The 25,820-nt window shown below is 48.6% G+C and overlaps 1 protein-coding gene across 1 annotated transcript in view; it reads left to right on the top strand.

Moving 5' to 3' along the window:
• Positions 1–8,122: 8,122 nt before the first annotated feature.
• IPO9 (importin 9) overlaps positions 8,123–25,820 on the top strand; it is a 44,194-nt gene continuing 26,496 nt past the window's right edge. Inside the window, exons 1-7 of the mRNA XM_036398413.2 lie at positions 8,123–8,283; positions 18,343–18,404; positions 18,994–19,080; positions 20,277–20,478; positions 20,941–21,029; positions 21,343–21,429; positions 23,144–23,263. Of these exons, the coding sequence (XP_036254306.1) occupies positions 8,133–8,283; positions 18,343–18,404; positions 18,994–19,080; positions 20,277–20,478; positions 20,941–21,029; positions 21,343–21,429; positions 23,144–23,263 (798 nt within the window). The 5' untranslated portion in view covers positions 8,123–8,132. The remainder of the gene's footprint in view (positions 8,284–18,342; positions 18,405–18,993; positions 19,081–20,276; positions 20,479–20,940; positions 21,030–21,342; positions 21,430–23,143; positions 23,264–25,820) is intronic.

The following is a 25,820-nucleotide window of genomic DNA, read 5'->3' as shown; positions in this document are numbered from 1 at the left end:
GAGAGTTTGAAATGCAGTTTTATTTCCCTCTGAATCCACACTGCATCGCTGGGTTCTCTTAGCCAAGAAATAATCACCTTCCAAAGAAGCAATGCAGAAGTTGTGGTGATTCTTGTCTGTTCAGGTTTGGAAGGAGGTGCAAAGCTTTTTCAAAGCTGAAATTATTTGCAGGTTGAATGTGTGAAGAATTGAAGGCACAATTTGGGACTTGGGAGGGGAATGGAGGGTTCACGTGTGGGGCAGCTTCTCCTGCCAGCCCTGCCCAGCTGCAGGAAAGCAGAGACCTTCCCTCACCACCCAGCCTGGTGGCCACAGCAAGCTCTGCTCTGCCTCTGCGTGGACCCCTTCAGCTGCTCCCACCTGCATTTAGCCCAGAAGCCTGAGAATAAGGAGATTTATGCTTCTCCCAAAGGCTGTTCAGGGCCTGTAGCTGGGGCACTGCAGGTGTGGCTGCAAGAGGAACCTGGGGCTCTGAGCAGCACAGCTTTGGGTGTTCATGCCCACAGGGCACTTCCCACATGGGGCTGCCCCCAAAATCCCTTGGAGAGCAGCCACTGCTGCAGGACAGAGCTGGAAAGGGCCCCATGGCAGGGATGTGGCTCCAAGGCCTGCCAGAGGTGGAACTGCTGCAGCCCAGGGAGACAGGAGGGCTGGAGTTGTTTGTCCCAGGCAGAGCACTCTCCAGGACAGCTTCTCCTCAGCAGAACCGTGGTGGGCTTGGCGTTCCCTCCCCTCATCACCAGGAGGAATTTGCTGGTAAGTTTTTTCCCTGCTGGTTTTACCTCTTTTCCCTTGGACAGAAGTGCACGGAGTCACTGGGGTAGGGCAGAGCCTTGGAGCATCTGTGGCTGATGGTGACAGGGAGGGTCTGTGGGTGGGATCAGAACTGTGCAGGAATTTGGTCCCACAGGGATTTGGTTAGGTTTTTTTTTTAAATTTATTTCCTTCTGAGATAAAAATTTTAAAATTTTTAATTTTTGACTGTTAAAAGAATCTTCAGCCTGGCTCAAGTGATCTGTCTGAATGTGCTGGGGTAAGGGAGAGCCTTGAGCCTCTGTATAGGAGTTGTGTCTATGCTTCCATGGTATAACTGGTCCTTTTTATTTAAATACCAAAAGGATGAGAAATTGGAGTTTTTTTCCTCTTTTTGCTTGGAAGAATCTTTGTGCAATGCTGGGGAAAAACACTGCTCTCTAATAACTTCCTTTCAGAGGGGACAGACAGACAAACTGGAGCTGGAAATGGAGCTGGCACAGAGTCTGATGCAGCTGAATCATTACAGATGTTTCTCTGTGTCCCCTTTATTTTTTTCCATTGAAGAAATGGCTGTTTATCAAAAAGTGCCAGAGGAAATGAGATGCAGTTAAGTTCAGCATGGTGATTCCATACTGGACCAGCCATTGTCAGTTTGGAGACTCAGGAGGTCAGAGGAGACTTCTGGAGTCCCAACAGCAGCATTTCTTATCAGGATTATTGACTGAGTAGAATTGGAGTGCAACTTTTTGGAAATGACCACGTTGTTGCTTGAATTTTTTCAAGGAATGGAGCCCCCAGTCTTTGGGTGGCTGTGCCTGCAGCCCAGGACTGCTGCAGGATTGGTGTCTCATTTCCTGCTGGAGCTGTGGCCCCTGGACAGGGGGGAGGCTGGAAGAGGTGACAGTGCCTGCCATGCCACAGACCCTGCCCTTGAGTTTCATCCCCATGTGGATGCTCAGGCTTGGTGAAACTGGGGTTTGAGTTCTGTTAAACAAAACAAGAGAGATTTGTTCACTTTGGGATGGGCTCTGCTGTGTGCCCTTTGCACATTCCACATCCTCAGGGAGGGTGATGAGGGCAGAACATGCTCAGAGTCTGGGAGGATGAGCTGCCCCTTTCACCCCTCCTTTTGTGCACCCCAGATTTCCAAGGGCAAAGCCAGAACAGGAAACAGGTCTCTCTCACCTCATTCTGCTATTTTTCTTTATTTTATTTATTTTTCTAATGTAGCAACCAAATACATCAAACCTCCCTGGATTGCTCAGATCCTAATTGTTTATTTAATAAGAATAGTTTATGGCTTCTACATTCGTTTAATCATAAAACAGGACAAAAATGAAATTTAGTAACCCTACCTGTGGATTTCAGGCTGAAAACTCAGGTTTAAATCCTGCCTGTACCGTGTGCCCAGACCCTGAGATTGTACCTGTTGTGCCACCTTTAGTCCATGGGATGTTCCTGTGTTGTGTTCCAGGAGCATCAGAACAGCCCAGGGTGCTCACACAGCACCTGTGACTCACCCAAGGAAGGCTCAGGGCTTTGATTCCACCTATTCAGGTGCTGCAGAGATGCTCCAAGGGGCCAGGCTGGGAGGGCTGGGGGTGTTCCCCTGGAGAAGAGAAGGCTCTGGGGAGATCTTGGAGCCCCTTCCAGTGCCCAAAGGGCTCCAGGAGAGCTGGAGAGGGACTCTGGACAAGGGCCTGGAGGGACAGGACAAGGGGGAATGTCCCACTGGCAGAGGGCAGGGTTAGATGGGATGTTGGGAAGGAATTGTTCCCTGTGAGGGTGGGCAGGCCCTGGCACAGGTGCCCAGAGCAGCTGTGGTTGCTCCTGGATCCCTGGAAGAGTCCAAGTCCAGGCTGGATGGGGCTTGGAACAACCTGGGCTAGTGGAAGGTGTCCCTGCCATGGCAGAGGGTGGAACAGGATGGGCTTTAAGGTCCTCTCTAACTCAAACCAGTCTGGGATTCTGTGATTCTATGAGCTTATCCTTACAGAACACAGAATTCACTCGAAGACTCTCCATCACCCAGGCTTTATGGAAGATAAAACCAACATTGGGGGGCATTTGCTGAGTGCTTGGGCTGCTCCAGGGTCAGTGCAGCTCAGGGAATCGGGGCTTCCACCAGGGGTTCAGCTGCCAGGACCCTGCCAGGGCACACAAAACATCAACAAACGGGAATGTTGGATGTTTTGGCTGCAGGAGATGGTCTGTAGGACACAACTGCACGTGTCACACAGGGTTCAGGAAGGGATCATCTCTAGAATGCACACACAGCAACATAAGGAGCTGAGACAGCTCTTCTGTGAATCCAGAAATGAGTGTGCTGCTCTGAGAGAGTGGCTGAAGTACAGCCCTGACAAATGGCAATACATTTCATTTAGAAGGGAACAAGTCTCATACTGAGAGCTCTCCTTGAAGATGTGAGCACCTCAGCCTGTGAGGAAACAGCTCCTCACCAAGAGCATCAATGGAGATAAAGTCTGTCTGCAGAAGGAGATAAAGCAGCCACAGGAGAAGAATGGAACTGCAGGTTCAACACTCAGCTGCTCGTAGAGCCAGACAAGACTGGGATCAGGGGGTTCCTGCAAAAAGGCCTTGGGTAGAAGGAACAAATATTTTCTACCCAAAGGCCTTGAGTAGAAGGAACAAATTTTTGTCTTTTATGACAAAAAGAAAAGCCTGTGTGATCATGTGATAGACTGCCAGGTCCAAAATTCCACTTGCTTAGAGGAAGGTTTGCTGCAAGGTGGTTGAAAAGAAATAGTGACATACCCTAAATTCAGAGGTGCAGCTTCACAAAGGCTCCTTGTGCACCTCAGTTTTTCTAGTTCTGAAAAACTGCTTACAGTGGTGTTTTAAAGGAATTTAGCTGTTTGTTTAGTCATAATACTGGGCCAGATTTATATATATATATATATATATATATATATATATATATATATATAATATATATATTAAATTATGTGTGTGTGCTTGTTTGTTGAAATCTGTGAGAGCTGAGCTTCTAAACATGTAAAGTAAAAGCAGCAGCCCCCTGTCTAAAGCACATGGAATTCACTTGAAGTGTCTCTCCATCATCCAGGCTTTATTGAAGATAAAACCAATATTGGAGAGTGTGGGTCAAGTGTTTGGGCTGCTTTGGTGTCTGTTGGGATTTTGGCTTTTCATGTTTTTGTTACTGTCTGGAGTTAGATTTTAACCAAGCAGGGGACAGGCTGGGCTGGCACCTTCTAACCCAGGCTGATCCTTTCCCTGCTCCATGTGCTGCCCTGATAATTTCTTGGGGTTTTTTTGCTGGTTCCAGTAGTCCCATGCCACCTTCCTGTGGGGCCTTCTGGGGATGGGTCTGTGGGGGGAGCTCAGAGCTGTGCTTTGAGCTGAAACAGCAAAGGCAGAAACAGAGAGTTCACCATAAAACACCTTTGCATACCAAGAATGTCTTTTTGTGGTGAGGGAATTGTCCTCCCAAAGAAGGGATGACAGCACTGGGATTAAACTTGGAGACAGAAGTATTTGATCAGCAAGCTCTGAGTGCTGGCTTTGATGAGGGATCCCTGCAGAAACCTGTGAAGAGCCTGTGCAGTGCCCAAACAGGTGGGAATTCAAACTGGAAAAGCCTGGAAGATTCAAATAAATGGAGTTTCTACAAGTACAGAAGGATGAGTTGGCACATTCAGGGTGGTTATGCATCACTTCAGCTAAAAGGAGCTGGGCTAGGCTGGCATTGCTCTGGGATACCCCTCCTCTCACTAAACCTCATCCTCTTTTTTTGCAATGTGTTTGTAAGGCATTGTAATCATTTTTGTGTCTTCCTAACAGATACTTGCAGAGATGTGTCAGATGTGGTGCTGGCACTGAGAGCCTGCTGTGATGGGATCAGAGAACCACAGACTCAACAGGGCTGGAAAATCCCTCCAAGAGCATCGAGTCCAACCATTCCCCCAGCTCTGCCATGTTCACCACTAAACCCTGTCCCCAGGTGCCACATCCACACATATTTTGAACACTCTCAGGGATGGTGACTCCACCCCTGCTCTGGGCAGCTGTGCCAGGGCCTGACCACCCTTTTGGGAAGAAATTTTCCCTCATATCCAACCTGAACCTCCTCTGGAGGAATTTGAGGCTGATGCTTCTTGTCCTATCCCTTATTTCCTGGGAGAAGAGATCTGGAGCTCCTGCCTCGCTGATTTTGGTGCAGCAGCAGCTCACTTATGTTTTCCATTAGGCTGAAATCCTGGGACAGTGCAGAGATGAGTGATGACCCTGAGCTTGCAGAAGTCACACATAAAAATATGTATTTATTCCTCCAGCAGAAGCAGCATTTTGGATTGGGAAGAACAAGAGAGAAAAATCAAACATTCCCCTTGCAGAGACCTCTCTGGGACCAGCAATGACAGAGGAATGGCAGGAGCTCCCTGGTTGCTCAGGGCAGGGCCCAGTCTGGGTGGAGCAGTGTGGCTGAAATGTGCCCTTCTCTTGCTACAGAAGTCCCAGCCTGTGTGGTTGTGGCTGTGCCTCTGGTTGGGAGTGGCCTCTCTGTGCAGTCTGTGTTGTGCCAGGGAGAGCAGGGCTTGGCTGGGGTATGGCCCCTGCTCCTGTTTATCTGGGGGCAAGATGGGGCCCAGCAGCCCAACTTCTGCGGAAGGAAATCTGCCTTCATTCTTGGGAAGTTGGTGTGAGGTGGGAATTGATTGCTCTCACCACAGCTGCCCAGGCTGTGTCTCAGGTGAACACAGAGGAGCTTCCAGAGGCACTTGGTGTCTCCTCTGCTCTCTTGGCTGATGTGAAGCTGCCCTTGCAGGAGCTGCCCAGGCCTGGAGACCGGGCAGGGAGGGTGAGGAGGGGACTCCAGGGGGGCTGGGGGCTGGTGTGGGCAGGTGGGTTCTGCCCTTGGGTTCTGGTGCTGGTGTGTGCTGGCAGGGGGCTGCAGGATGAGGGGCAGCAGGACACTGAGCCTGCAGGGAGCTGAACCCAGGCTTGGGGTTGTGTAGCATCTCAAGCTGCTCCTTCTGCTTTTACAGAAAATCTTCAATCCAGGTTGCAAAAGTTTGGAATTGCAGAATTGCAGAATCCCAGACTGGCTGGGGTCGGAAGGGACCTTAAAGCCCATCCTGTTCCACCCTGGGCTGTTGGAAGGGACACCTCCACTAGACCAGATTGTTCCAAGTCCCATCCTGGCCTTGAACATTTGTTATTTGCACAAGAACAAGAGTGAACCCCAAATTCTGCAGGTGGCAGCACATGAGTGACCAGGTGCTCACTTGATAAACCCCAGAGCTTTCAAACAGGAGGTGCTGTGGGCAAGGAGAGCATCCCTCACCATGGACTGGGATGCTGATGGGCTCTCAGTGGAAAGAGGTGTTCCCCCAGGATGGGGTGGTCTGAGTGCAAAGTGCATCTGCAGCAGGACAGGGCTTCTTGGACAGAGGCTGATGGAACATTGCAAGGGGCTTTGTTGGAGTCCCTGTGCCTGGAGGTGTCCAAGGGATGACTGAACACAGCACTCAGTGCTCTGGGCTGGTGACAAGGATGATCCTGGGGGGCTTTTCCAATCTGAGTGATTCTGTGATTCTCTGAATGTGGCTGCCAGGCTCATCCCTGGCACTGAACTGTGGCTGTAGACAAATTGCTGTCACACTCCTGGGGACTTAGTGACCAAACCATTACTGGATACAGAAAACCTCACAGTGTTTTTCCCAGTGTGTGGGAGCTGCTACCCCATCCCAAAACACAAATTCCATCACCATCCCCAGGTAAGAAACCCACTTTGTATGAGGCAATACTGCTTTTTAATACTTGCAATGCTTTGTGAAATTGCTTATACTTCCTAAATAAACAGCTGCAGAGAACACAGGTGGGCTCCTCAAGGCTCACACTGGCTGTTTACCACATCTATGTGTTGGGAAAGAGGTTGTGAGGTGTTTCCTCCCTGTGCCTGGTCCCTGCACCCCGGGGCAGTCCCTGCTCTGGGGGTCACTGGACTCCCTGGGGGCTCCACAGGACCCTGGGCACTGCCTCAGTCCCTGCTCCCCCTGTGGCATCCCACCCTTACAGGGGAGGGGGCACCCACGGGCCCTGGATGCTCCTGCTGGAAAAGGACAAAAATCAGTCGACAAAAAATCAAAGCTTTATTAGTAAATCACACACCTGTAATAGAAATTGCTCTGTTAATGCCTGATCTACTCTATAAACCCATGGCAGTGGGGATTGGATTGGGGGCTAGGAGGAAAGAGAAGAGAAAAAGGAGGAGATTAATTAAAGAGAGAGGGAGAAATCAATCAATCAATCAATCAATCAGTCAATCAATCAGCAGTCCTGGCTCCAGCACATTGATCCTGCTGTCCGCTCCATGGGTTGTGCAGGCTCCTTACATTTTCTGGGCAGGTTTCCGCAGGTCCCTCGTTCCGTGCAAGGAGAGCTCCTCTGCAATGAGAGCTCCTCTGCAATGAGAGCTCCTCTGCAATGAGAGTTCTCCTGCAATGAGAGTTCTCCTGCAATGAGAGTTCTCCTGCAATGAGAGTTCTCCTGCAATGAGAGTTCTCCTGCCAGCCCCTTCGTTCGGGCTCTCCTGAGCTGCCTCGGGGGCCGTGAGGGCTCTGACCGTGCACAGCCCCGCCCGGCCTCGGCCCAGCCGGGAGCTTTGTGCCAGGGGAGCGCTGCCCTGGCCCCGCACGGTCCCTTGTGGAGCCCGTCCTGCCCCTCCTGCCGGGTCAGCCATTCCCGGCCCCTCCTGCCCGGGCTGTCGACATCCCCAGCCCCTCCTGCCCGGGTCAGCCATTCCCGGCCCCTCCTGCCGGGTCAGCCATTCCCGGCCCCTCCTGCCCGAGCTCTCGGCATTCCCGGCCCCTCCTGCCGGGTCAGCCATTCCCGGCCCCTCCTGCCCGGGCTCTCGACATCCCCAGCCCCTCCTGCCCGGGTCAGCCATTCCCGGCCCCTCCTGCCCGGGCTCTCCCCATTCCCGGCCCCTCCTGCCCGGGTCAGCCATTCCCGGCCCCTCCTGCCCGAGCTCTCGGCATTCCCGGCCCCTCCTGCCCGGGTCAGCCATTCCCGGCCCCTCCTGCCCGAGCTCTCGACATTCCCGGTCCCTCCTGCCTGGGTCAGGCGTTCCCAGCACCTCCTGCCCGGGTCGGCCATTCCCGGCCCCTCCTGCCGGGCTCTCGGCATTCCCGGCCCCTCCTGCCCGGGTCGGCCATTCCCGGCCCCTCCTGCCGGGCTCTCGGCATTCCCGGCCCCTCCCGGGCTCGCCGCCGTTCCCTGCCCCGCCATGCCCCCGGTCCGCCGCTCCGCCAGGGGGCGCTGTGCGCGGGCCCGGCCCGGCCCCTCCCACCGGCGCGCGGTGCGTTTGGCGCGCGCGGCCCGCGGAGGGGGCGGCGATGGCGGGAGGCGGCGGCGGGCCCGGAGCCGGGCCGGTGGCGCAGGGGCTGAAGGAGGCGCTGGTGGAGACGCTGACGGGGATCCTGTGCCCGGTGCAGGCGGTGCGAGCCGCTGCTGAGGAGCAGGTGAAGGTGCTGGAGGTGACGGAGGGTGAGTGAGGGCCGCGCTGAGGGGATGGGGGGACCCCAGGCCGCCGCCACAGCCATTCCCGGTACCGGCGCCTCATGGCTGCGCCTCGGCCTCGGCCAACACTTCCAGCCCCGTCGCTGGAGCCGGCCGGAGCAGGCGGCTGCGGCTGGTTTCCTGCCGGCTGTCGGTGTGTGCCCGATGTCTCTGCCGGAATCACAGAACAGTTGGGGCTGAAAGGGACCTTTGGAGATGATTCAGGCCAAGCCCCTGCCCAGGCAGGGTCACCTGGAGCAGGTGACACAGGGACACGTCCCGGTGGGTTTGGAATGTCTGCACAGAGCGACCTCCCTGGGGAGCTGTTCCAGCGCTCTGCCTCCCTCAGTGTAAAGTTCTTCCTCATGTTGAGGTAGAACTTCTCGTGGTTTACTTTATAGCCATTGCTCCTTGTCCTGTCGGTGGGCACTGCTGAGAAGAGTCTGGCACCAACCTCTTGGCACCCGCCGTGGAGGTTCTTGTATGGATTGCCGAGATTTCCCTCTCAGTCTGCTCTACACTAAAGCCCAGCTCCAGAGGCTCTGCTCACCAGAGGGATGCTCCAGACCCCTCATCATCTCTGTGGCCTCACTGGACCCGCTCCCGCAGCTCCGCGTCTCTCTCCGGAGCAGCCCCTGCCCTGGGTGATCTGGGGTGCTGTGGGACATCTGGGCACCAAGGAGTGCTCTGAGCTCACCAGGGTGGGCCCTGCAGGGCCGGGGTGGTGAAGCAGCTGGGCTGTTCTGGGTACCTTGGTCCACCTCAGCTGGAGCCCCCAGGATTGGTCACATGAGGGTCATGGAGAGCCCTTCCATCTGTAGACCCTGCCCTGCTCCCACAGGGATGTCCTTCACCCCTGGATGTGTGTCCTGGTGTGTGCCCATGTCCTGCAGGCTGTCATCTCTCCATGGGGGGTTGAGGTTGAGAGTGGCCAGGATGTAGCTGTGCCCTCATCCAGTGTGAAACTCCAGTGACAGAGCTCTACTGTTTGTCTGGAAAGCTGAGGACAAGCAGGACAGTGGAGCTGGATAGCAACTGACCTATGGTTTTGGAAAGAGAGATTCTAAATGAGCAGACACCCAAAGTTCAAGCAGTCTCTTATAATTCCATTCGTCTTTTGGCCTTTTTATGGTGGCACTAGCTTAGTTTATGCACTGGCTGCTTTTTCTGTGTGGAAGATACATTTAAAAACCTATTAATGCTAACATTTTATTTTGCTTCAGCCCAAATCACTGGAGTTTGTAGAAACCACAGGAAGATTTGCAGATGATCTGCTGTGCCAGGAGCTGGAGAGTGCAGCACTGCTACCCCAGGCCTGAAGTTTTGCCTGTGGCCTGGCAGCTTGATGGGCTGGTTGTTTGTGGACCCTCTTGGAAATTTTGCCTTCCCTTTAGTCTGATTGCACTGTTCTGAAAGTGTTTTCTGAAGTGTTTTGTGAACCCTTTCTGCCCCTGAACTTCAGCTCAGAAGTGTTACCAGAGGCAGTTTGTGGTGCAAGGAGGGAAGGTGTAAGGGTGAGACAGGGTCAAGAGTGGTGTTGTGATTTTGCTGCTCTGGGAGTGAAGGCAGGCAGATTGTTTGATTAAATGTTTGTTGTTGTACATTCCCTTAAAGTGCTTCTACCACACTCAGCTTAGCTCTTCCTGGCATTACCAGGAATTCTGTGTGTTGCCCCCACAGCTCTGAGTTTCATGGAGTGGTTTGATGACATTGCAGCAGCACAAGTCTGGAAGTGCTGGGAGCTTCACTGACCATGGAACCTTGGCCTTCACAGCTACTACTTCAGTGGCAGCTTCTCCCCAAAGTGTGTGAACCTTTCCACAGTCTGTTTGGGTGACAGATTCCCAGAATGTTTTCTGAGGGTTCTAGGCAATGGATGTCCCTGAGGTGCCTTTGAGAGGTCAGGATTGCAGAATTGTATTTAGTGGATGTTATGGTAAGAGGAATGGAGTCATCTACCCTTCTATTTTGTCATGCTTTTACAAATCTCCTGAAGTCCCTGATAATTCTCTGTGGTTGTAGGGCCAGGACTCTGAGTCTGGTGCAGGATCTGTCCCTGTGACCTGGAGGAGGCTGCAGGACACCTGCACAAGCAGCTTGCAGGTGACACCAAACTGGAGGGGAGGCAGTTGAGGTCCTGAGGGCAGGGCTGCATCCAGAGAGCCCTGCAGGAGCAGAGCCAGAGGAGTTCAGCAAGGACAGACAGACAGCACGTTCTGCTCCTGGGACAGGAGAAGCCACTGCTGGGATGTGGGTCAGGCACTGCCTGGCCAGGGAGCAGCCAGGGACAAAGGGCCAGGAAGCAGCAGTGCCTGCTGAGCTGGACAGGGCCAGCAGTGTGCCCTGAGGCCACCTGCACCCGGGCTGTGTGAGCAGGGTCAGGGCAGGGATCAGCCCTCTGCAGTCAGTGCTCATTACACCACACCTGGGGTTCCTGGGCACTTTTGCTCCCAGCCCCAGGATGAGACACAGCAGCAGAGGGGACTGAGTTCAGCAAAGGGCCGTGGGTTGGGTGGGGGAATTGCAGCACTCACTGCATGAGGTGATGCTGGGGTTGAGGGGTTTTCCACTGGGGAAGCAAGAGGGTTTTGGGGATGGGTCTGACAGCAGCTTCTGGTAACTATGAGATTGTCAGGAACTGAGAGGTGGGAGAGGATGAGGGATAAATGAGCACAAACCCAAAACAAGAGGTTCCAACTGGATATAAGGAATTTTTAAGCAGGTTGTCTGTAAAAGCTGTGTTGTTTCCATCTTTGAGTATCTCCAAGACCTGCCTAGAAAATCTGAGCACCCTGATCTAATGCTGCAGACTCTGCTTGGATCATGGGGGTTTGTCTGGAAACCTCCCAAGGTGTCTTTCAGGGAATTATTTTGCACATCTTTGATTGCTCCTCTCTTGTACTAGTCCAGCAGCATGGGAAGAATAAGCTACATTCCCCTTTCTGTGCTGTCTTTGGTATGGAGAGGCTTGCAAAAACCAAGAGGAGGAGCTGCAGGAATCTGGTGTGTGCCAGCACCATGTTATTGAGGTAGAGAAATGTAGATCATGTGTGTCACAAGTACTTTAAAAGACCAAAAAATGTATCATTAGGCAGCATGAAAACGCTGAAGTAGAAGTGAAGGAATAGGAAAGAGTACAAGGGTTGGCACTTTTAATGCAAAACAAAGGAAAGTAGGGCAAAAAGAGATTGAGGAAGAACTAGTTAAAGTCAGAAAAACTTAAATGCTTTCAAATGTTGCAGAAGCAGAAAAGGTTTCAGAAGTGTTCAAAGCCAGCGACTGACTTGGGAAGGTGCATTCAGTACAAAAGGACTGCAGAGGAGCCAAATTCCTTGTGCTGATGTTGACTTGCACCATTGAGGAGCCTCTACAGGAGACAGGTCAGGGAATCCACGTCAGAGCCTGAGTAGGAGCAGTGCCACTTACCAGTGCTCAAGAATGGATCTCCCAGAGTTTAGAGGGACTCAAACATTCAATTACTGCTGGGCTGTAAAACTTGCCACTTAGGGACCAGCTTAATACTCAGCTGGTAAACATGGGACAGCCTTAAGTGAGGGCTCCAAGGTGAAGAGCAGCAGGGGCTGGTACAGGGGAGTGGTGTGGGTTTTGCACTGTCTGTTATGGTTAAAATTCAGCAGCTGGAATGAGAAGAGACAGGCACATTAAGTTGTTGTGGCAGAAGAATTGTTTGAAGGAGTCCTGGGACTCCCACAAAGCTCTTAGAAAGTTCACTTGCTGAGAAGTTTTTTTGCAGAAACTGAGCTCCTGACCAAAGCTCCTGAGTGGCAGGGTCAGGAGTCCCAGGTGAAGCTGAGCTGTTCAGCACATCTGGAAATGGTGTGGAACAGAGTGAGTAGTGGTGGGACAAAGTTGCTGATAGTGCTGCTCAATCTGGCCAGAGTGAGAATCGGTGGCACAAATTACAAGATGATTTCACAAGGTGTGGTGAGTGCAGACACATAAGCTGTAGCTGGTCAGTGTTGGGCAGCAGAGTAGTGTTGGGGGAAGGGGACCCAGTCCAGATAATGCCCTAAAAAGTTATGGGCGGTCCTAACTATTGTCCTTGGGAAAAGAAATCCCATTGTCTGTGTGGAGAGTTCCCTGAAAATACCCAATCACTGCTCTGTCATGCTCCAGTGAGCCAAATGGACCGTTAAGGAGGGAACAGAGAACAAAGCCATCATAAATTCCTCGTGCTTCCACAGCCAGTGCTGCATGCATTACTGCCTGCTGCTCCTGCAGGGATCAAGCAGGGCAGCAGAAAGGCAGCACAGACACTCACAGAGGTGTGGAAAAGCTTCTGTTTTCAAAGACATAATCCATCAGCTTTTCTGCCTGGAAAAGGGTTAGCAGAGATGGAGGCCCTGAAATCATAAGCTATAGAGAAGGTGAATGAGGAGGGATTGTTTGTGACTTTTCATAAAGCTGAGATCACAGAATCATGGGATATCCTGGGCTGTCAGGGAAAATGAATCTGAAACAGGCAGAATTAGGCTGTTGCCCCAGTGTGCAAACTGGAATTCATTGCTGCTGGATGTTAAAAGTAGAAGTGGTTTTAAAATGATTTGACATTTGTGGAGGCAAAAACTCCTCGGGTTGGATGTAACATCCACTGCAGGAGGGTCCTAATGCCAGCATTTCCTGCAGGGTGTTGGGGCAGCATTGCTCCACCCCCACCCCTTTTCCTAAGCTGCTCCTGGGTTGGGTTGGATGTTGTGGTTAGGCCAATGCAGCTGTTGGCTCTCCTGTGTGCTGTGTGCTGCTCTCTCTTCCAGCAGGTTTTAGCCAGGTGAGGATGGTTCAGGTGTCTGGAGGATGCAGTTGAGCTCCCTGCTGCAGGCTGGCAGTGGATCTGGCTGCTGCCTGTACAAGGACAGAGTAGCAGTGCACAGTCAAAGCCTCTGGAACAGGCTGAACTGTTCGAGGGGAGTGTCCTGTCTGACTCCATCCATCTGCTCTGGAGGAATATGGGATGTCTCTGGATTAAGGACATGGTAGCAGTTTCTTCCCACCATGTCAGTCACCCTTTGGCAACTGCCAGATGTCCTCAGCAACTCAGTCTCTCACCTGCTTCTGCATCTTCTGGCTGCTGAGGAACCAGGCCCCACATGGCAGCTTGGGGATGGGAGATGCATTACTGTTGGTCTCTGGAAAGAGGAGAGTTCACCTGGTGACCTTTGATGTCTCTAGATTTTAGTGGAACATAAATAAAAGCAGTGCTGAGGCTGCAGGGGGAAGGCAGAGAAATGAGAGCAGCAGCTGTGGAGTGGTGCTGCTGTGAGTGTGTCTGACTTGGCTCCACTGTGCAATCAGTGTGTTGCTGGTCAAGTGGGGCTTCTGTTCCCGTTATCTGGTCCATCCAGGTGCATCACACACCACCCTGGTGGTGTGCACTGCTGCCAGTGTCATATCACCTGAGGATGATTGCTTCGTGTGGAAAAATGGTCTCTTCTGCTGTAGTGAAGAACCCCAGGTCATCTCCAGGAATGCCAGAGCAGGGCAGTGGCACTCTGAGGAGTTCATGTCCAGCAGGAAGGCTCAGACTGCTGGGAATCACAGACTTCTGAGTTGGAATGGACCCACAAGGATCATCCAGTCCAACTTTGTTGAATGGCTTACACCCCCTCTAAATTATGTGGATGAGGAGGTTTAATGGCAGCTTCTCAGACAGCTGGAAAACACTGTTCCCTGCTTGCCAGGTTAGATTCCAAGTTTGATGCTTTATGGTGACAGTATTTAGTTTCTGAGCTGTCAGCTCCTATGCTCTGGAAACGTGGTGGTGAGAGATGAATGGCTCCAGGCTGGAGAATTGCCTTTCTTTTGCCTGTTTGATATGTTTCTGTGTGTCCTTTTTGCAGGTAGAAGGGCATCATAAGGCCATCTTCAGCATGGCTTATGTTGTGACACCCGTGTGTGTGTGAAAAGGTGCCTTCAGCTCAGTCCTTTACAAGGTTGTTTGTTGCCAGAAGCTGAGATGTGTAGGTGGCTGTGAAGATGGTGCTGACCTGGCAGATTGACTCCTGTGTCAGTCAGGGCATGCTGACCCTCTTGTCCATCTTGTTTGAGACTAGTCCTGTCTAGGAGACAACCAGTGCTTTGATTTGAATGTGATTTCAGAATGGAAGATTGGCTTTATGTGTCTTGTAAATGTTCTTTCACCATCTCCTCTTCCAGAGCAGGTGGCTCAGCACGTTCAGTTTGATGCTTTAAAACTCTTTGATTCTCTGATGGTGTTTTCCTGATACAGTTGGTGTCAGTTTGTACCAGAGCACCTACAGGTACCATAATGGCACAAAACACATGGCATCACTTGTGCTTCCCTGGTTCAGCTCCTTCCCAACAGAACTGCTTTAATATGGCTTCAGGAGGGAATTCAGTGTTGCTGCCTCAGGTACTCTCTGAGTCCATGATTTTGTGCCATAAACCCAAGCATTGTTTGGAAGGAGAGATTCTGGAGAATATAAAGACATTGACCACAACTTGTGGTTTTGTGGTGCTCCTGTGGCTGTAACTTGAATTAGAGTTGTAGAGTGAGTGATGGGCAGAAATGAGTTGTAGTCCTGTGGGTGGCTTGAGCTGAATTCTTAACAGGGGTAAACTTTACCATGGAACTGATTTGTAAAAGGGAAGTTGAAACAAGAAATGGCCACATTGCACATATGATACTGCCTGGCAGGGAGAAAGGTAATTCCCAGCAGCAAACGCTGCTGGTGTTTGCTCTGTGAAATGCTGCAGATATGTTGAGTGTACAGAGAAGTTGTGAAGAAGGGTTTCAAAGGAGATACTTAAAACCAGCATTTCTCCAGCTTCTGGAGAAGAGTGACCTCAATCTTTCTATCTTTTGCTGAGAGATGAGGAAAATATGAATGCAGTTTTAGAGGTGGCTAACAAAAGGAGTGCTTTTGGAGCAGTTCTTGAGCATCATGATGGAGGATGAAGAAGTTCCTCAAGGCAGCACATGTGTAGAGTGTCAGAACTCTGGCTAAGCATTAGATTCTTGCTTGGTTTTTCCTCCTAGTCTGTCTGTAGGTCCTCATTTCATTCTGTGCTGGTCTGATCTCGTGGCTGGCCCTGCTTTGAGCAGGAGATTGGACTGGGTGACCTCCCAAGGTCCCTTTCAACCCAAGCTGCTTTATGATGATGTTACTGAAAGTCAGTGCTGTGGAAAACGTCTGTGCCTGTGGGGCTGAGGACCACAATGCACAAAGGTGAGCAAGTATTGACTAAAGGGAACTCAGTTTCTGGTGCTGCTGTGGGGCTGGTGGTGAGATCCAGGCTCTGCAGACCAAGTGTTGCTTTAGTTTGGAGTGTCAGTGGCCATGGACCACCTGGGTTCACCAGACTGCCACAGTCCTTTCTCCAGCTCAGCCTGTCTCTGCCCTCAGCAGGAACAACCAAAGGGACCTTTAGCAGCTCCTGAGGCAGCTCTGCATGGATGTGCAGAGCTGGACTTGGTCAGTGCTGACCCCTTTCATCTAGGCAGGTAGGTGCAAAGATTCACTAGAAACTTCTGCTCATTTATTCCTTCCTGCTTGCTTACAAGTAATTTTTGGTTTCATGTGGCTTAGTTTTGCAAAAATGTTGGGGGGTGAAGAGGTAACATAAACTGGTTACATGGTAGATAAAGGAGGAGAGTTTGATTTTATTAATATTGAGGTTAATGAAGAGGAGAAGCAGAGCCAGTAGAAAATATGTTTGCCAAGTGCTGTCTATGCCAGAGCACTTAAAAAAAGCTTCATTAAAAGCTTGTAATCTCTGAGGTTTACAGACTTTATCTTGGGGAGAAGACTTGGTATTTCTGATATCTCAAATTTACAAAATACAAGTGGAGGAATTGCCTATCAGGGTCCATTTGAACTGCATTTACCCATGATATTTCCAGCCAACTGGGAAAGAACCCAATAATGAACCATCCTTTGAGAAAAGAGGAGCCAGTGACCTGAACAAGGATCAGTGGAACATCAGTCCCTGGAAGTATTCTTGGAGCAGCTCATTAAACAGCTTGTCACTGTCTATAACAATAGGACAAATAGCTGCTACACAACCAGTACTGTTCTATGTGATCTGTTCTTGATAAATCCATCTGATTTTGGTTTGACAGGAGAGCTGGCTTATTCCTTAAACAAGTGCTGGGTGTGAGTGATCTGAATTCAGCAGGATTCCTGATAGGAATTTGCCACAATGGTAATTTCTCAGTTAAGAAGATGCAGTTTTGTAATATTTTTAAGCAGGACATCAGGCTGAAAGCCTGTGTGTATGGAGGGGCTTGTCAGTGGTTATTGTTAGAGCCAAGGGGTTTGTAGGACAGAACTCTTGGGCACTGCAGCAGTGAGTAGGTCTGGTGTCCCAACAGTGGCACTGCAGTCTGCCTGGGGAGCAGAACCAAGGTGTTGGAAAATGGAGAAGCTAAATACTGGAAATCCCAGGCCCTGGTTAAAGCTCCTCCTGCTGCCTTCAACCTCCTTACCACATAATTTAGAGGACTGTGTGGCAGACACTGCTCCTCTCCATAGTGTGTAAGCCATTCAGCAGAGTTGGACTGGGTGATCCTTGTGGGTCCCTTCCAGCTTTCCAGTGTATGCAGAGAGAATACATCAAATGCATATATGTCAACAAATTAAGGATTGTGGTTTAGAATACTGAGTTGTAGCTGTGTGAAGCAGTTGCAGTTACTCTGGCTTCTTTTGTACCCTTTTTAGCTTCCCATTTATATTCCTTATACCCTTCCAACTTACTTCCCTTTAAGGATGGGGCTGAAATGCAATGCCACACTTGATCATGGAAATCACAGACAGCACACAGAATAATGATTGCTTCAGTTAAGAGAAGTATTATGTTAAGTACATCTTGGAATGAGGCTCCCTGCTTTCACAGCTGGGATAAGAGGGTTATTTTCCTCTTTCTTAAATGCATGATCTACGAAGAAAGGGTAAAGGAACTGGGTATGTTCAGTGTGTGCTGTGGAAAGTGAGAGGCAATTATCTCCCAACCCAGAAAAGCCTCTTAGCAGTGAGGTGGGTATTAGGAGACACTCAGCCATTTCCCTCAGATGTGCTGCTGAGGGAAGTCACAGAAGTCCTTTTGAGAAGCATTTTCAGCCTGTGTTTGTCAGGGATGCTGTCAGCACGTTTAGCCTGTCTGCAGGAGGCAGGGTGTGCTGACAGGACCCCAGGGCATAACTTCTGCTCCACAGCTTCTAAGAACTAAAACTTCACAAATGTGTTTCTTAAGCACACTAGTGAAATTAAATGAAGTATTTAGGACAGTTATCAGCTGCCTGGAACTTAAAATTGCAATTTTAAGCAAATTTATTGAGTTGTATGGATTTACCATACCAGAACAGCTGCTCCTCCAGGCTTTTATTTCCTGTGCTCAGCATCAACAACATTGTTACAAGTGTTTGAATTTTGCCTTTGTCATGGAGCTTCCCTGGCAAGAAGCCACAAGAAGCTCTTGCTTTTTTCTGGACAGATTCTTTGCAGGAAAAGGTCCCACAGCCCCGGGGGCTGTCCAGGCAGTGCTGGTGTCACTGTGCTGGGCAGGGTTTGCTCAGGAAGGTGTTTGGTGTGTCCTGGGCAGTGCTGGGGTGACGGCTGGGACAGCTGAAGTGATGATGGATGAAGCCAGGGTGTCCACAGAGGGGCTGCTGCCTGCCAGTCTGCTGCTGTCTTACTCCATCCTGGATCCTTTCCATGCATCTCTCCTGTAGAAACTTGAGTAATGATTTTACATTATAGATAAGACTTTTATATATGTATTTAAATAATTTGCTTGTTATTAGCCTGCATTGCAAAATTTTTTGCCCATGAGAGAAGAAAATAAGATGCCAAGATAATAAATGAAATTTTGTGGAGAGCACAGGGGAGAATTAATGCTTATGATTTATTTGAGTAGCTGTGCTTTGGAGTTGCCTTCTCCTTCCTGCATATGAGTCACTCAATTGGTATGATGTCCTTCTCCAAAAACCTTGATGACTTTTGCTGTGTGGCAATAAAAGTTACAATTCCTGTTAAAATAGTTAAAATATTTGGGTTTTTTTCCATGCAGAATTTGGTGTTCATTTAGCAGAACTGACTGTGGATCCTCAGGGAGCTCTGGCCATCCGGCAGGTGAGTTTTCCTGGAACTGCAGAAAGAATTTAGATGGAAATTTCCTTGGTTTTTAAAATATTCTTCCATGTTTTCAGATGAAAAATTGAAAGTAGCTTTTTGAGTCTTTCAACATTATTCTGGTGTTATACTTTAACATTTTTTGAAATTTTTTTTTTTTTTTTACTTAAACCTGGTGCAGAGACAATACTGTACTGGAAATGGACGCAGCTTAGGAGGTGGGTGGTAGGCATCAGCAAGCAGAAGTGTGGCTTCTCTTTGCAGAAACTTTTTCTGGAGGTGTTTTCCTCCTTGGAAAGGAAGTTTTGGTTCTGTATTTCTTTAGTTTGTGACCTGAATCTTGTGCCTTTGTAGAGCTGCTGCCTTGGGTCAGTGCTGTGCAGGCCATTGCTGCTCAGTGGATACCCAGCAGTTCTTTTTACCACAGTAACTTTATGGTCCATTTCATGGATTTTTAGCATTTTTGGCAAGTCATGCTGCCCCTCTAAAAGAAGCATGATGGGACAGGAGGCTGAGCAAATGGGTCAGGGGTGATTCTTGCAGTGCTTCCAGGATATGTCCCTGATTCCTGACCTCTCTCCTGACACAGCTGGCGTCCGTTATTCTCAAACAGTATGTGGAAACTCACTGGTGCTCTCAGTCTGAAAAGTTTAGACCTCCAGAGACCACAGAAAGGGTAAGACTTGGTTTCACATTATCTGGTTTGAAACACTTTATCCATCAAGAATATGAATTCTGTAGACAGTTAAAGAAGTACCAGCACCCATGTGTATTTTGAGGATTAATGGCTTCAGTTAAGGTTTTTTGACATTTTGCACTTCAAAAATCTGTTTTCAGTTGCCTAAAACAGCACTGGGCTTGAGAAGCTTGGGCTGCTTCCTGTAGGGAAAGTTCAGCCACAAAGTTCAGGCTCCTGTTACTCTCAGAACAAGACTAGAAGAAAAGCCTTTTCCAAAGTTTCACCAATACTGATTCTGGCAGTCTTTTTTTGGAGATTGGCTAAATCTTTTGTTATACATCTTGGGACTTATTTTCCCATGACAAATTTTAGTTTAAAGCTGCTGTGTTTCATTGAGAATCTCCTCAGCAGGGGTATTTAACAGCTAAGATGGCCAGACATTCCAGCCCTTTCCACTCTGACTGTTGACTGGAATATCTTTCCTATCTAGAATATGATTAATCCCATCCAGAGATAATTACTTGAATTATGTCCCAGAAGTGGCTTTTGTTTTTTCCTGTCCCTTCAGGGCTGGGTGACTGTTCTTGTTTACTGAAATCTTCCAAAGTAAGCAAACATAGTCCCTGACACTGGAGCTGGGATTTATCTCAGCTAACTCTGGATGTTTTCCATGTAGATCTGTACATCCTGTGTGGTTGCAGCTGTGTGCTGTTTACTCTGTGCTTGTGTGGTGCTATGTGTGAGATGATGCTGTGTTAAAACACACCATGCATAACTGATAGGACTCCACCACCACGCCCTAATGGTTACACTAGCAATCTGCAGCTTAGTCCTCTACCTATTAACCCACATACTTACAGGAAAACTGTCATCAAGCACAGTTGAAGCACAAGTAATCAAACTTGTCTGAACCATTCTCCCAGCCATAGTGCTGGTCATGCTCACCCTACCATCCTTCCAAATCCTCTACATAATAGACAAAATCAAGGAACCCGATCTAACCCTAAAAGCTGTCGGTCACCAATGCAGTTTTCCCTAAGAAATTACAGCCTGTAGTATGCGAGAGTATTTTTGTCTCTTGGATGTTCATTTTGTAAAACCAGCAGTGAATCAATATCAGGATGCAGCCATAGGTCTAGATATTTTAAAATTAGATTGTGCTGTGGGTCTGTTCTGAATGCTGTTTCCTACAGGCAAAGGTGGCGATCAGGGAGCTGCTGCCCAGCGGGCTGCGCGAGTCCATCAGCAAAGTGCGCTCCAGCGTGGCCTACGCCGTGTCAGCCATCGCCCACTGGGACTGGCCCGAGGCCTGGCCCGAGCTCTTCAACCTGCTCATGGAGATGCTGGTCAGCGGTGATGTCAACGCAGTGCACGGAGCCATGAGGGTGCTCACAGGTCTGTGGGAGCCATGGCTGGGCAAGGCTGCTCTAGGGAGCTGGTCAGGCTTTTCCTTGTGCCAGTATTGTGTCATGTTTCATCCAAATTGAAGAAGTTGGAATTTTCTCCCTCTCTTCCCCTGGTGCCTGTTGCTGGCTGTGGAATTGTGCTGAGCAGGTGTCTTGAGGGCTGGGGAAGGAGGTGCTGTGCTGCAGGTTAGAGCTCAGCAGGGACTTGGACTGTAACACCCTGTTTTCCAGATACCTGCAGTTTTTAGTGTGATATTTTCTGCTTGCCTTTGAGGATTGCCTCAAGTAGATCAGATGACCATAGTCGAGTGAAGTGCAGATCAGCATGTTTCAATTCACTTAATGTTTCCCAGTGGTTCTATTGTTGCTGTTCCCTAGAAACATTTCTTATAAGAAATGCAAGAAATTGGATTTCTTATAAGAACTTCTCTTCTTTTTTTCCATTTTTTAGAATTTACCCGAGAAGTGACAGACATACAGATGCCACTTGTAGCTCCAGTTATTCTTCCAGAGATGTACAAAATTTTCACAATGGCAGAGGTATGATCTTCACAGTGAGGTTGGTATTGGTGGGAAATGAATTCCCACTATTAAATTAGTGGGAATTATGTTTCTTGGAACAGAGAAACTTCAAATTTAATGGTTAAGTCATACTGCAGTATGAGTTAGACTTAAAGAATTTTCTTGATGACATGATAGTCGATGGCAGCTAATGTTTTAAAAGAAGAGTTGAAGCCAATAATAAAATAAGAGAATAAAGCTAAAGCAAAAATAAAATACAATTAAAATACAATTAAAGGAAGTATCTTGTGTAAGAAGAATGTTGTGTTCCTGATGTTTAACTTCTGTCTAGGTGTATGGGATTCGCACGAGGTCACGTGCGGTGGAGATATTTACCACGTGTGCCCACATGATCTGTAACATGGAGGAGCTGGAAAAGGCAAGAATTTAACTTGACATACAAGATGCTTTGAATTCAAACTGAGTGAGGTTCTAAATAATTGTTAATATGGAAATTAAACACTAGGAAATTACATATTGTGTCAGCTGGAATTTGGGGGAAGAGGCTGTAATTTAATACATGTAAAGTAGCTGACTCCCTGCTTTACATGCATGCCTTGATAGTGGGACTTGGTTTCCATAATTAAGGTTAATTTATGGTTTGTCAACAGACATGCTTGTAAGAGCTCAGGAAAGGGGGGAGTCAGCATGGGGAGGAGATGGAGTATCATCTCTTTATTTATAAACCTGTAACTTAGCTTCCAGCTGAGCCCTGTCCAGTCAGCATGGGGAGGAGATGGAGTATCATCTCCTTGTTTATAAACCTGTAACTTAGCTTCCAGCCTTCAGCTGAGCCATGTCCCAGTCACCTGCCAGGCCTTGGGTAATGGGGGACCCTGGGGCAGGGCTTTGGTTCCAAGCTCCTGGAGCTTCACCCCGTGCTTCAGGAGGTGCCTTGGCCTTGTGCTCCTGAAGGGGTGAGGGAAGCCAAACCCAGCCCAGTTTTGGAAGAATAGCTAAGAAACAAACACAGCAGTCAAGCAGCTTTAGACATGAGTCTGCTGTCTGGCTCTAACTGAGCACATCTGCATTGTAAAAGGCCTTTAACAAGTGGCTTTTCCAGCACTCCCAGACAATAAATGGTTGTTTTTAACTCTTTGGGGTGTGAGGATAGGGAAGGATGACTCTCAGTGTAGTGGCTATTCCCTCCCTGTTTGCGTAGGGAGCAACCCAGTGCAGACTTTTGGAAAGTTCTGATAATTACATTGTATCTGTACTGCCATGACAAGGTTATTCATGCACTGTATCACACAGCTGATACCAGTATCTAAGAGATGGTAGTAACTCCCCACTCATTCTGGAGAAGGGCTCAAAGTGTCTTTTACATTGAATAATAAACGTTTTCTATTGAAATTTTACTTAAAAAAATAAATAAAAATGGAATCTTTTTATAAATGGCATTTTCTAATTGATTTAAACATAGGACTTTGCTGTCCTGGCTATGTATTTATGAGGAATAATCTCAATAAAATTATTTTGGTCCTGTATTACTTGCTCTGCCAAGGACTGCTTATGGAGTGCTCTGACATCTGGAAAAATACTTGCTGCATTTTCCTAGGAAGAATCATCCTGTTAATCTTCAGGCCAGCTGTTGATACTCAGCTTGTTTGGTTTGGGGGATGGAGGCTCTGCAGGGAGATAAATGCCAGCTGCAGGGTTTGGGGTGATTGTGTGTGTGATGGAGCCACCCCAGGTTGGTTTTGAAGCCTGGGGGTGCTGGGGTGCAGGGCAGGATTCAGCTCATCAAATGAAATGGTGGGGTGAGCGCTGCTCCTGGGGCTCTCCAGACTGGATTGTCTGGATCTCTCTTGAGACTCCAAAGTGATAAGTTGGATGTGTGTGTTTTGTGGGAGCCTGTGCTGTGGGGTTCTGAAGAGTGGGATTCAGCTGAGCTTAGTTCCTTACCTAAAGAGAGAGCCCAAGTGATGTCTGAAACAGCTTTCATGTGACTTTGCAATATTCTGAAGTTGTCATGAGTTTCTCTTCTATTTTGTACCAGAAAAGTGCATTTGCTGTTGCTTCTAGTGCTTTACCTGTCAGATGTGGGGGTTCTGTATCTGATAATCAGCTGTGCTTGCATTGTCTGTAACCAGGGTGCTGCCAAGGTCCTGATTTTTCCTGTGGTGCAGCAGTTCACAGAAGCCTTTGTCCAGGCCCTGCAGATGCCTGATGGACCAACATCTGACAGCGGGTTTAAGATGGAAGTTTTAAAGGTGAGTCACTCAGGGCTGCTCAAGTGGAGAAAGAATTGAAAGAATTGGATACCAACACACACTCAGATGTGCTGGGAAACAAACTCAAGTGGCACATCTCCCAGTATGCTCATGGTATGAACAGTGAAGGCTTTTGGCTCCCAGCACCATCAACAGTGAAACAAGTTGTTTGCCTGTACTGAAGATACCTATGATGAGATCCATGAGGATCTGTCTGTAAAATGATCCACAGGAATCTGGTCCACAGGACCATCTGTCTCTGTCATTTGTCATATCCAAGATCTAATGTATCTTGGATATGCCTTGGACATCATAATCTGTAGTTAAACACCAATCTTTTCTAAAGGTGCTGTAGAATTCTGCTGCAGTGAAGTTGTATAAGCTTATTAAGTGCAGGTGCTTTTCTGGAACTTGCCTGCTCTTTAATGCTAAATGATCTCTGGGAAAGAGAGATGGAAGGTCTTTGTACTGTGCTGCTTTCCTGTAGAAAGGAGATTGGATTGGAGAGCTCTGTGTGCATGGGGACAGGGGCCAGTGCAGAGCCCTGTAAGAGCTCACAAAGCACTGGAGCTGTGGGGAGTGCTGCCTGCAGCATGGGAGAGCAAAGAGCCAAAAGCATCAGTTGCAGGATCAAATCCAAATCTTTCATTTCCCTGCCTGTGTGCTGGGGTGAGCAACACTCAGGTCAGTGTACAGGTTTCTGAGGCTGGGCACTGAGGCCCATTCAGTTCCATGAAGAAAGCAATAAGGAAGTTATTGAAGACAAGTGTCAAAAGTCAGGATGACCAGCTTTGTGCTGAAGTGTCGGCGATGGAGAGAGACGGGGAGACTGACTCGGTGGTCAGAATCCAATTTTATTGTGGGGTACAAATGCTTATATACCATTTCAGGGAGACTAGTAATGTGTACTACAATGATTAGGTTAAAATCACATACAAAAACTTATGCATGCAACAACATCTCTTGCTTGCAGAGTTTAATGGGATTTTCTTTTTCCAGTAAACCCATTTGATTTCATCTTCTTGCAATCCAGGTCCAATCTTCAAAGTTCCGTTTGCTTTTGCCAAGGCATCCTGTTATCAAATCTCTTATGTTAACCAGGTCCAAAGTCCATCATCTGTCTTGTGTCCCCCAACATTCCAACACTGAAGTAATGAAAATACATGCTGGGAGGTGCTATTGTGTTACACAAAGCAGCAGCTCCTGAGCTCTGTTTTGTGGAACTTGTCTCAGTCCTGTTCAAGGCAGCAGTCCCTGGTCTGGGCATCCTCAGGGAGGGGCTGCATGTCTCATACTCTAGGAACAGCTGAGCTGTTCTTGCTGTGCAGCACTGCTGCAAAGCAGTTTGGGGAAGGATGTTGGCAGTTTCTGTTGAGAGAGTGTCTCTTGTGGGTTTTTTTTCCTTTCTGTTGCCTGTGCACTGGGATTCCTGGGGCAGTGATTTATAGGAACAGCAACATGAAAGGAGCACTGCAGGGTATCATCTCAATTTGAACAGGCTGCAGCTCAAGAATATTTGGATCCCTTACTCCAGATACTCACATTTGGATTGTTAATGAGCAGTGGTATTTTTAAGCCTCCTCAGAAAGCAGTTGTAACTGATGGCTTCACTCTAAACCAGGCCAGGCCAGTTCTGTTCTCATTACATCCATGCATTCTGCAGCCTTTTCTGTTATTTAAGTAAGTGCTTGCTGGCATTGGGCTCTTTGCATGGGTATGTCAGCACTGGTCCCACCAGGAGGTTCTTGAACAATGTGACAGGCTGGGAAAGTCTCTGAGGAAATGTCTCCTTGTTGTTGCTCTGCTCCTCAGCTGTGTGAGGGGCTCTGCCTTTGGCCTCTGCCGGGGAGGTGCAGCACAAGAGGATTTGGATCTGAATACACTGCTGTGAGTCGGGTGGCATCGATGGCAGCAGAGAATCAGTGTGGAATTAAACAGGAAATTCAGGAGATCTGCTGCTGACAAGTGGTTTGTAGGAGGCTCTTTTTGAACAGATGAGTGTTCTGGCTGTTGACTTAAAGCAGTTCATGGTTTTGTAACTTAGGGTTTCTAAGCTAATGATAGCAATTTTCTGAGGAAAAAAGGATTCAGGTGAATTGCCTTCACTTCCAGAGAAGTGGATTTTATAGTCATTGTAATGTAGAAGTAAGAAACCTCAGGGGATTATTTAAACCAGCTCTACAGATGAGGTCATTACAGAAACCCCTTGAAAAGCTGATGCAATGGAAGAGGGAATTGAGACTTTTTTATAGCACATATTCAACCAGATGCAAACTCAATTCCATTTTCTTTTCCTTAATGAAGTGCTGTGTGGCAAATGATAGGAAGACTTTTTTTTTTCCTTCCCTGTCACTTGAGAGCTTTGTACTCCAAGGTTCATGGAGTTCTTGATGGAAGTCAGAGGCAGTCCTGACCTAAACTGCTGTGCTGTCCATGTCAGAATGTTCTGCAGGACAGTGGCAGAAGCTTTAAGGAAGGCTATTGCAGTGTGCACCTCTGCCTGATTCATGGGGACAGTTATCCTGTTAGGGGAGTGAAAGGTTTGGATCACATCATG

The sequence above is a fragment of the Molothrus ater genome, chromosome 25, assembly GCF_012460135.2.
Source record: "Molothrus ater isolate BHLD 08-10-18 breed brown headed cowbird chromosome 25, BPBGC_Mater_1.1, whole genome shotgun sequence".
Classification (NCBI taxonomy): domain Eukaryota; kingdom Metazoa; phylum Chordata; class Aves; order Passeriformes; family Icteridae; genus Molothrus; species Molothrus ater.
The sequence above is the reverse complement of the archived record's forward strand: the minus strand, read 5'-3'. Positions and strand labels throughout refer to the sequence as shown.